This window comes from Osmerus mordax, chromosome 11 (assembly GCF_038355195.1).
Source record: "Osmerus mordax isolate fOsmMor3 chromosome 11, fOsmMor3.pri, whole genome shotgun sequence".
In the NCBI taxonomy this organism is placed as follows: Eukaryota; Metazoa; Chordata; class Actinopteri; order Osmeriformes; family Osmeridae; genus Osmerus; species Osmerus mordax.
Genome location: NC_090060.1, coordinates 8,920,096 through 8,930,866, shown reverse-complemented (window position 1 = coordinate 8,930,866; position 10,771 = coordinate 8,920,096). Strand labels below are relative to the sequence as shown.

The following is a 10,771-nucleotide window of genomic DNA, read 5'->3' as shown; positions in this document are numbered from 1 at the left end:
GAAATTCGTTATTGAAGCCAGGAAACTTTTAATTGTAGCTAGACAGGTTAGCTAGACCATCCCGCTATTTAGCAAGCTAGAAAGTGATTCAGTAACTGCAGCTGATTTGTTAGTAAGTGGTTAGCTAAAAACGTTGGCCTACAAGTCTTATTTTCGGAAGATAGTCAGCTGACCATTCAGCTAGAGCTAGTCTACTGGTACTGTACAGTACAGCATCAGAAGACAATCTAGCCAAACGGTTTAGCTACCGTACCAGTTAGCACTTAGCTCCAAACTAGCCGTTATGTAATACCTCTGTCTTGTTGCAATACAGTGTTGTTATACAGTACTGTACACTAAAGCCAACGGCTAACGCCTGTCAGCATGTACTGTATTTTCGGCCAACTACTACTACTGTAACAGTTAACCAACTAAGACTGATTCTTCTGGTTGCATGTATGTGCTGTATCTAACTGGCTTGGTCTTTGCTACCGTTAAAGAAAGCCCTATGACAGGGAGTTTGATTTCACCAACAGGGAGGAGTATGGATAACAAATGTCTCAAGAAAAACATGCCACAAGAGCTCAGCAGGAAACCAGCCAAGGTTAGCTAGTTAGATCAAATGACCTAGTATATCCACGTGATGTCAGCTACTGTACTATAATTTCGACAACATTTTGGTCACTGGGAAATGGTGGACTGCATGGATTGAGCAAGAAACAGAAACCACTTCCTTAATGTAATATTATTTTCTTTTTTTCCCTTCCTGATCTGACGTTGAAGATTGATCACATACCATATCATGACAATTCTCCCGCTAAGAAGAAAAAAGCACCTTGTAGTAACACAGCAACGTCAGATTCCTCTGGTTTATTTGATGGAGCACTTGCCAGTACGTACAATCCTGGGCCCTTAAATCTCTTGTCCTATTTTCTTTTTATAATCTCCAATTCCTTCTCTTCATTCAAACCCCTTACCATTTTTTGGTTACAATTAAATGACAGGTGCCAATAAAGAGATGAACGTGCTGTTTTCCCAGTACTCACAAGCCTTAAGGTGAGAACAGCACAGGCAAAAGTTCAAAGTACACAATGAGATCATTACATTTCTGTTTTTTTGTAACGAACAATCACACTAGTGTTTTTAATTGACAATGAGTCTATTTCAACAGTCTGTACAGTAGTGTCCATGCCTTGTGTTTGTATGCTGCAGTGAGAGGGCAGCAGGGGATGCCTCACAGGTCAGACAGCTGGAGGACATTCTGATGGAGGCTAGGGGCCTGGAGGCTCATCTGAAGGAGAAAAAAGACAATTTGAGACGGACACTAGCTCTCATTTCTGACAAACTGCAGGGCTAGACACTGTATATAGGCTTCACCTACTACAACATATTCATGTCCGAACTGTTAAAAAGTTGAGGAAACAAAGTTTATTTATTATTTATGTAATTGTTGCTGACAGTTACTGACACTTTTACTTGTATCTGTTGCAGTGTCAAATTGTCAGTTTTTTTCCCTCACCACTTGAGTACTGTATCAATTTCATTTACTCAAAATGTAAAATACAAATATTCAACAAGTCTGTTTTTTTTAAATGTTGTTTATATACAAGATTAAACAAGTTTAGTATTCACAAAACATGACATAATAATTTAAGTACATGACAAGCAATGCATTTGATAAGGAATCTGTAAATCAGTCATATTCAATCTCGACAAATGTTCACAAAGTTCTTGAAACTATGTAGTGCATGGATAGGTTTTCCAATATTGTCCAAACAGTACACAGAAAGGAGGACACAGAGGGTGTAGAATATTCGGTTCTGTGTGCTGTGTTCTTTCTGAGTCAGTACCACTCTTCTCTCCATCACTTTTACACGTCTTTACACAAATCTCATCCAGTTGTTTGCTTTTGGTCCATCTATGCTGTGTTGTTGAATGTCCCATGGAAGCCGTAGGGGATGTTGACAGGGACGTCGGCTCTGGCCAACTCTTTGAAAGATTTGGCATCCAGAACCAAGAGGAAGGTGCTCTTATCCTAGGGACCAGGACGGGAGAGAATACTCACGTTAGTATCTCACATCCATCAAGCATTTGGAGTGCAGCTCTTTTAATGAATCAGGGTGAGTGACTAAAAGGATAGCTGACTGACCTTATTTGGAGTGATAACCACAGACAGGATCACACCGTCATCTTCCTCGGTGGAGTCGGGAGAAGGGACAAAGATGGGCTCAGACGGGTACAAACCAGGCTGCTCCCACACCTACAGTGACAGCATGACAGTCAGCCAACCAATCAAAAGCCCAGCATTTCTCTCTCAAGGTAATGCTATTACCTTACGTACTTAATATAGCAACTTACCTTCATTGATTTGTCCTTCAGGTCCATTTTGATGAGCGTGTCTCCCACCAAGTGTCGGAAACCACAGCCATAAAAGTATCGGTAGGGATGCGTGTTGTACTTGGCATAGTTGATCTGGGGGAACTCCAGACCTCCATATTTGTGGAGCTCCTCATCATGAAGCTCCTCATAGGAACAGAACACCTGCCAGGAGAGACAGACACATCATTATTTAAGGACAAACATTTTGTATTTGTATTGAAATGGCCCAGATTGGCATTGTTCCAAACATCATTGGTTGATTATCGGCAGCTGTATTGCTGGGTGTTGATTGGTTCATACCTTTTCCTTGCTGATCCTGATAGCGGTGGCAGTGCTGTCAGGCCGAGTGTTCAGGTTCTTTCCTATTGGTGTGTTATGGTCCACATTGAGGGGCAGTACGAAGCGGCGTGGGAACACTCTGGACATGGTGTTATATACCTGGGGACAAAAACACATCATTTCTAATGAGCTGAGCTTTTTTGCCACAGGTTGAGCACATCCAGAGTGTCTGACCTCACACGGGGTTAGAGTTGTGTGCTGTGTACTGACCTCGTCCAGAGCCTCTCCAGACTGGCGCAGGTTCTGCACCATATAGTTGTTAATGGCTTGGCCATCGTCCGAAGCACACATGTCCATGACCAGCATGCCGTCCTGCTCAAAGGCGTTGATCTGGTGGAAGGTGGACAGGGCCTTGGTAAGGTAGTGGACCGAGCTCAGCTGGACACAGAAACAGAAAGAGACGTTAGGCACATCCTCACCGAAGCATGACTTCCTATGCAATCGATGTATGTGTTCTAACCTTTTGCATTACGATGCTATACAGGTCATATGAATAGTTTGTTAGGAAACTGGTCCTAGGGTCACTACGTGTGGAGGCTCACCTTCCCAGTCTGTTTGTTGATTAGGTGGAAAAATGTGTCTCGTTTTGGGTCCCAGTAGACGCCGTCACTGATACCCTTCCCCCTCATCTTGCCTGTCACAATCTTTAGCAGGTCCATCTTGATCGGCTGCTCTATGAACACCACGTAGTTCTCTGACATGGCTGGAACCACACAACACAGAAGCTACATCAGGTCCGAGTCTACTGGAGACACTCATTCTGTGCATCACCCAGACAGGCCTGGGTAGAGGTAAGCACTGCCAGTTTCAGCCAGCCTCGACTCACCAAAGCTGTGGTAGTAGGACGGCTTGGTCTTGTCCACAGAAGGGATGGAGCACAACACTGTAGCTCCTTCTAGAGTGTCCTCTGGGCTATTTTTGGTGGGAGGAACGCGGATGATGTTGTAGGTGGCACCTGAGAGAAGATTTGAGTTAAATGGAGGTGGAGGGGTCTCTGGACAGACAGCTGGGGTTAGGTCACATGACACAAGACAAAGGGAATCTTGCTGACACACCTTTGGCAGTGTAGGAGTTGCCCATGTTGTAAGTGGTGCCATCAGGGTCGTTGTGAGGGTGAGCAGTGGCTCCATTCACAGCGATGAACTTGCTCCAGTCCACCTGATCAGGACAGACATTGTATAAGCTGTGTGTTCGGTTGATGTTTGTTTTAGGATGTGTGTTTTTGGCTGGTTGTGTGTGATTGATCGTTTGTGTGTTTTCTTGGGTGTGCTTGTTTTGTTGAGGTCTGTGTCACGGGCCTACCTTCTCCTTAGCCTCAAGAGTCTCTGGGTCGATTCTGTGCATGAAGTTGGTCTCTGTGCTGACGTAGTAGTCGCCTTTATATGTCACGAAGCTCACGTTGTCATTATCTGACGGCTCTGCAGGAAAAACATTTTTTCAACGTTTGTTCGTTCCAGGCTTGCTACTGCACACCTTATTAACAGTGTATGGCTGGCTATGTTAGTCTTAAAAATGTTACATATATAGTTATTTCCTGTGTTCAAGTCACTATTCTATATCTGCATAATGGCCTCTGTTGTGAGGCTGGCTAACTGAACCTGATGCCCAGCAAGAAGGAGGTGGGACCAGGCCGGGACTCACTGGGCATCTCGAAACGGGACAGGAAACGCTGGAAAAAGTTCTTGCAGGGGTCAGGCATGGCAACAGTGCCAAACTCTGACACCACGATACGGCTGTGCTCGTTGTTGGCCTGGTAACAGTCGCTGCCTAGGAAACGGCTCTTGTAGGTCACCTGGCCTCCAGAGATCTTGAACTTGTGAAGAAGGGCCATACCATCAAACCAGTGGTTGAACCTAGAGAGGAGAGGAGGAGAGGTTTGCTGTTTGTTGATATCAATCAGTCAAACCCACACTCAGACTGTAAATAACAATGTGTTTTTAATAGACCAGTCTTGATCAATAAAGATGCTCTTACACACAGTATTCCGGAACCCAGACTTTGATATCAACCTAAACTATACCAGCTATCTCCATGAAGTGGAAATTGAGCTCAGTTGCACAAATGGAGACACCCCACCAGAATCTGCTACTCACTTCTGGTTCCCAATCTCAAATTTGCCAGGTCCATTCCGGAGGAGGCTGCCATTGATCCAGGTGGGCACACTTCCTGTGATGTTGGTACTGATAGCCTCAGGGGTCTCCTCCACAGAGCGCACCAGGTTCTCGATGCAGGGCAAGCCATGCACATCTGTGTAGTGGTGGTTTTTCCCCTTTGGTTTGGTCTTCTTCAGCACTGGGAGAGAGGAGGATGGTCTGAGTTAATCAGTAGCTTGGATCTACACCGCACCGAGTAGAACAGAAGATTGGAAAGAGAGAGAGTAGTTGCAAAGAACGGGGGGACAAGGGAGGACATGAAAGAGAAAGACTTGCATTTTAGATGGTGCACAAGCCCCCACCCGGTGTCTTACCTGGTGACGTGTTCTGCTGAGGCTCCGTGCTGGTCATAATGAAGCTGTGTGTGTCCTGGGGTCAAAGGATGAAGGTGCTTGCGTCCTACTGCTGGGTCCCGTTCTGAGGAGGATCTGTGTCTGACTGGGGGTCAGGAGCCAAGCTTTATACCACCTCGCCCCTCCCCTGCTCTGCTTGTATAACTAGGAGACTAGTCAGAACAGCAGCCTCCTGATTAGCCGATGACACCCAGGGTTGGCTGCACTCCAGGGCTGGACACATGCCAGGGCCAATAAACATACAGGGACAGGGAGGGCACTAGCAGGTGGGCCACGCTGGATGATTGTGTGATAGAAAGAGGTCTGGTTTTTCCAGAGTCAGGCAGATGATCGCAGTGTGATATGCTTGTTAGAAGCCTAGGAAATTCCATAATAAACAAACAAACCATTTATGACATTTGACACAGTTCTCAACTTGGTCATAACAGCCTTTGGACAAAGTCTGTTTATGGATCATGAGCGGTTTCCAGAACAGGGACAGTCCTCATTTCCCTGTATGGAAGGGGACGTTGACTTTACAACTCCATCCCTAATGTCCACAACCTTAACCATTCTGAACCCCTACCCCAACCTTAGTGTGCAGCCTAATCACCTAACCACTACAGCCCTAACCCGAGTCCTAGTGACCAGCTTTATCACTCCAACACTAGTTTGACACTTCTACAACCCTTACCAATCCGTCCTTACATCTACTGAGGAAGTATTTCTGCCAGGTGCACCTTTTTAGGTAATCTGCAGGGCATACAGTATCTTGCTCCACTATACCATGACCTACACATCATACACGCACACAGCATCATAAAATAAACAGACAGATTAATGTAAGACCCGGTTGTAAAATTACAACAACACTTCTTATCTCTCCAAAGCTCTCTTTTTTTCAGAAAGACTACATTTACATAGCCAATGGGTCCTATTGTCTTGCCTTGCAATGCCATTGGATAAATGTGATCTTTCAAAAAATAAATGGCAAATGTGTTGTTTGGAGAGCTAAAAGTTACGTAATTTACAACCACGTGTCTTACAGGCACTGTCACTGTATTCATGCAAATAATAATCAAAATGTTTTCGTTAATCCCAGACTAAGAGTTTATTCTCATTCCAAAGGACAAGTTTTCATGTCTCACAAGCAAAGAATCCTTACCCACCAAGGCCTATATAGACAATATAGATATTATTAATCCGTGTCAGGAAATCTGATAGCATACCTGTCTGTCAATTGCATAATACCAATGTAGGTGACCTAGTCGGTCCTATAAAAGCAGTTAGTCATCATACTTGTACTGATGGCTCATAAAAAGGAATAGTACAAAGGTTTGGGCAAAGGGCCAGGGTTGGGCCTGCTGGGAATGTAGGCCTCCCAGACAGACTGTAGGCTGAGAGGCTGGTTCTGAGTAGGCCTCCCAGACAGACTGTAGGCTGAGAGGCTGGTTCTGACTTCTGCACACAACGTGGCTGCAAGGTCCAAACTGTATGTTGTAAACTGAACTGGATGTATAAATTTTTGTGGTAAATGAATGATGGATAATAATCCATATAATCTATTTTCTGAAATGTGAAATAAACAACCAAAATACGGTATAATCAATGTTTTTGTGACTACTGAAATTAACTATCAAGGATATAATGTCTGCTACAGGTCCAAACGGTTATGACCAAGGGCTTAGCCTTTATTTGAACATTATTATTAACATTATATTACACTTATTTCTCCAATCACCAATCACCTCTGTGCTGACACTACCCCTACTCTGCCACATATTATTGGTAGGAACGTTTCAATGCTCTCTTGACAGTGGTCTGTCCCTAAGCCTAACCCTGGGATTGTGGCGCACTCTGTACCACAGGAATCTTCTCCTGTCTGTTCCCCCCTCTGACTTGTGTTTGCAGTGATTGGCCTTGTACCTCTTCTAATACAGGTGATTCACAGGGCAAATTCTTGGGAGGGATTTAACCAGTTTATCTCAGACTATCTGTATATCTACAGGCCTACAGGTTTAAAACATACATGTTCAGTACACATGTTCCATTTACAGTAATTTCATGTTCTGGAATTATTGCTGACACTTGCTGTCTGAATAGAAAAGATAAGTAGAACCATGCAGAGGAGAAAACAGAAAGATGCTTTTATTTGAAGACAGGCACCGATCCTTTGGTGATCTCGTTAAGCAAAGCAGATGATGCCTGCAACTCCCAGATGAAAGGCTTGTTGCCCAACAACATCAACAAAAGCAACAGTACCTCCCTATCTAGACCGTGCAGGTCTATCATCTACCTATCCCTCCTTCTCACTGTCTGATTAATTCCACTATCCAGACTTAAATTAACATGTCAGTCCTGAACATTCTGTTATCATATATTGTATGTTGCATTCAATTGAGATATTGCTGTTGCCAGACTTGTCATGGGGCGGCAGTGACCTGTTCATGACTGATAAGGTAGATAAACCATCGGGAGATAAAAGAGTTCATGACAGTGAATGAGGTAAGGGATGCCTTAAACACATGACCTTTTCTGTGGAAATGTTGGTGGGGGGCTCACACCTTCCTAACCCAAACCTTGTCCCCAAGACTGTCCTCCAAAACAGCATAACCCAAACTGGCCCTTTACAACATCCACTTACTCCCTCCACCCCTCCACCAGACTGTTCCTTCTTATACTTTTATAATAACCTGGCTAAACCATTAACACTTAAAGATACAATAGGTAAAACATTTCAGTACATAAAAGAAGATTGAAGCGAAGCATAAGTTAAATAGGCCCTCTTAGCAACAAAGACAGCTCAGTGCCTGTATAATGTCAATTTTCCTGTTTTGAGCGACCTATTTCTTTCCTGTCAATTCTGTTCCAGCCATCCTGTTCCAGCCAATCGCCTTTGGCGAGGCGAGCCTTCCTTTCTTGGCTTATTTAGTGAATCCATTGTCAATCACACGTGAGCTGGTGCAAAGCATGGAAGTTCAGACAAAAATTGGGGGTGCTGTTTCTCAATTTATTTTATCATGTTACCTATTGCAGATTTAATATAAGTTAATTACCAATTCCAATATATATATATATATATATATATAATAAACATAGTTTGCTGGACAACCAACCTAGTGGACAACCAACCTAGTGCTTGAGAAGTGTTATCGAGAAAAGGCTGATAGAGTCCAGTTTCTGTCCAGTTGTTTCACCAAAAGCTGTTGTTGTGCAAACCTACAAAGCATTCATTCTTCATATAGATATACTTAAAATATTTGTACATTTACTGTGTGCTGCAGACCCCATTGGTGTAAACATTTCCACATCCAGAGAGATTGCCACAAATCACACATGTGGCATCACACAGTCCAGACCTTGTGTTTCCATGGTAACAGGTCACTGTCAGTTCAGTAGATAAGGCCCAATAAACAAAAGAGTTCAAAAATGGTTCAGTTTAGCGTACTTGTGAAAAAGTGCTATAATAGGCAAACTCAAGAAAAGAATGGATGGCCTCAAATTTGTTGTTTTCAACATAAAAGATTACACAGGATAAAAGTATACTTTCAAATAGTCAGGTGTCAGGTGGCTGAGCGGTGAGGGAATCGGGCTAGTAATCCGAAGGTTGCCAGTTCGATTCCCGGTCAAGCCAACTGACGTTGTGTCCTTGGGCAAGGCACTTCACCCTACTTGCCTCGGGGGAATGTCCCTGTACTTACTGTAAGTCGCTCTGGATAAGAGCGTCTGCTAAATGACTAAATGTAAAATGTAAATATGTCTAAAAACTAAGAGTGTTATTGTAATTTACGGCAACTTATATTTATCCCACTTAGTACTGCTAGTTTATGTACCCTTAGTATAGTTAGTCCACATATTTAAATTTTAGGTATATGTTTATTGTATGCACCTTCCTGCCAAAGCAAATTCCTTGTCTGTGCAAACTTTCATGGCGAATAAATCCCTTTCTGATTCTGATTCCGGGGGTCTGTTGTTTCCAATCCCCCAGAAGCTCTATGTTGTCTAAGTCCTGTTTGTTTTAGGGTTCTTAGTTCAATGACTAGAAAAATATTACTTTATAATAGTTTGTCATTTATCTTTGATTAAATTGATACTGAAACTACTTTTCTTTGAGTTTGAAAGTGCAGAAATCACCTGACCTGTCTCCATGAGATAATGTCTAGGGCGCCACAGGGTTAGAGACCAAGAAAATATGTATTTTTCTAGTGTATAATGAGGTACCTATAAATTAAACTTATTAAACCCACTTTATGTACAAACAGTTTGTCCAATACCTTACTGACTGGATTTTACTCTCAAAAGCAAGGACGTAATGGTGGCACACAAGGTTTTTTCCATCCCACAGCGGTTGCACCTAGCACTTTAGCTGTGTTAGCCTACAGAACTTAAAACATCATACGCCATCATACCCCCTTGGGTTTTGCATCGGTTCATTAGGGTTGTCGTGGTCATTTGTTTTCCTTTTTTGGGAAACATTTCACATAACAGAACACACCACAGGAAATGCCGTTTTTGTTTGACAATAAAGCTCCTTGTGTGCTTGCTGGCTCCAACAGGGATGAAACAGCAGATATTTTTACTCTAAAAAGAATAAAGCTCCTTCTGTGCTTGCTGATTCATTGACAGGGAACATTTATGACCTAATTAAATATCTGATGCATTGCACTTGAAAACAAATGTTTCTCTATTTTTACAATGTTTTGGTTTACCAACAGAAAATGTGTGAGTTAACTAGAGCACACAACCTCCCTTCCTTCTGAAAGATCAGAAGTGCAGAGTTGGTGCAGAGTTCTACAGTATTTCGGTGGTCAGTGAAGCAAAGATCTGTTTTTCCAAGCCACATTGATAAGTATGAAGGGTCTGATTTGTAGTTAAAAGCAAGTCAAGGATGGCTCTGATTGGGGATGTGCAGGTGAAGTGTTCTGATTGGAGTAATGTTGGGAGTGTTCTGATTATGGTCAGGTGTAAATTGTATATAATACAGCATAGGTGGGCAGGCTGTTTCAGGTCATTAGGAGTTTAATCAGTAGATTGACAACCATTATCCTTACAGAGATAAGAAATAGTAATTTGATTTAATCCTATGCAATACCGCCCTCCCAGGTTCTACTATACTATCAGTCAAGTTACATAATGAATAAGGCAAGGTTCACACATCATCATTTCTTATATCACACTGTAAGATTTTATAGTTGTCAGGACAGGACAGGTGTAGCAGAGGTGGTTTGAGGCAGGTTTATGTAGTTGTCCTGTCTGAGGAATTACAGGGAGACATCGTTATGGCTTGGTGGCTGGGGTTGAAAACTGGCAGGCTGTCTCATAAGACATATTTTCATCCCTGAAACCCTTTTAGTTGTGAGTAGTCTGGGCACACGTCTGTCTGTCATTGGATCATGCTTTCATCCGTTCCAGGCCACTCCTGCAACAGCAGGACCTCAGTGGGGCAAACTTGTTTCTGCAAGGAGCGTGAGGTGGATGAGAGGGTGAATGAGAGGGTGGATGAGAGAGTGAATGCCTAACTGGATCTTTGCAGTCCTCCCTCTGCTGTACATCAGTACATTTCAGACTTTTTTGGATGTTGTTTCAAAG

The 10,771-nt window shown here is 43.1% G+C and overlaps 2 protein-coding genes across 2 annotated transcripts; one reads left to right on the top strand and one right to left on the bottom strand.

Moving 5' to 3' along the window:
- The first annotated feature begins 407 nt into the window (after positions 1 to 407).
- On the top strand, positions 408 to 1,492 carry LOC136952330 (testis-expressed protein 12-like). The gene is made up of 4 exons (XM_067247061.1): positions 408 to 583; positions 763 to 871; positions 984 to 1,035; positions 1,192 to 1,492. The coding sequence occupies exons 1-4, from the start codon at positions 434 to 436 to the stop codon at positions 1,334 to 1,336; spliced, it is 456 nt and encodes a 151-aa protein (XP_067103162.1). The 5' UTR covers positions 408 to 433; the 3' UTR covers positions 1,337 to 1,492.
- Positions 1,493 to 1,775: 283 nt separating this feature from the next.
- On the bottom strand, positions 1,776 to 4,543 carry bco2b (beta-carotene oxygenase 2b). Its single transcript, XM_067246014.1, has 10 exons — positions 4,324 to 4,543; positions 4,000 to 4,115; positions 3,753 to 3,855; positions 3,524 to 3,652; positions 3,240 to 3,400; positions 2,908 to 3,075; positions 2,659 to 2,796; positions 2,338 to 2,520; positions 2,129 to 2,239; positions 1,776 to 2,014 (listed from the first exon to the last, which is right to left on the bottom strand). The coding sequence occupies exons 1-10, from the start codon at positions 4,526 to 4,528 to the stop codon at positions 1,898 to 1,900; spliced, it is 1,431 nt and encodes a 476-aa protein (XP_067102115.1). The 5' UTR covers positions 4,529 to 4,543; the 3' UTR covers positions 1,776 to 1,897.
- Positions 4,544 to 10,771: the final 6,228 nt, after the last annotated feature.

Excerpts from the sequence above, each read along its gene's own strand:
- LOC136952330 (XM_067247061.1), top strand. The coding sequence starts at position 434 with ATGTATGTGCTGTATCTAACTGGCTTGGTCTTTGCTACCGTTAAAGAA. Across the intron at positions 872-983 it reads ATTTGATGGAGCACTTGCCA|GTGCCAATAAAGAGATGAAC; the intron begins GTACGTACAATC and ends ATTAAATGACAG. Across the intron at positions 1,036-1,191 it reads CAGTACTCACAAGCCTTAAG|TGAGAGGGCAGCAGGGGATG; the intron begins GTGAGAACAGCA and ends TGTATGCTGCAG.
- bco2b (XM_067246014.1), bottom strand. The coding sequence starts at position 4,528 with ATGGCCCTTCTTCACAAGTTCAAGATCTCTGGAGGCCAGGTGACCTAC. Across the intron at positions 4,116-4,323 it reads GCCCAGTGAGTCCCGGCCTG|AGCCGTCAGATAATGACAAC; the intron begins GTCCCACCTCCT and ends TTTTTCCTGCAG. Across the intron at positions 2,521-2,658 it reads TCAGGATCAGCAAGGAAAAG|GTGTTCTGTTCCTATGAGGA; the intron begins GTATGAACCAAT and ends CTCTCCTGGCAG.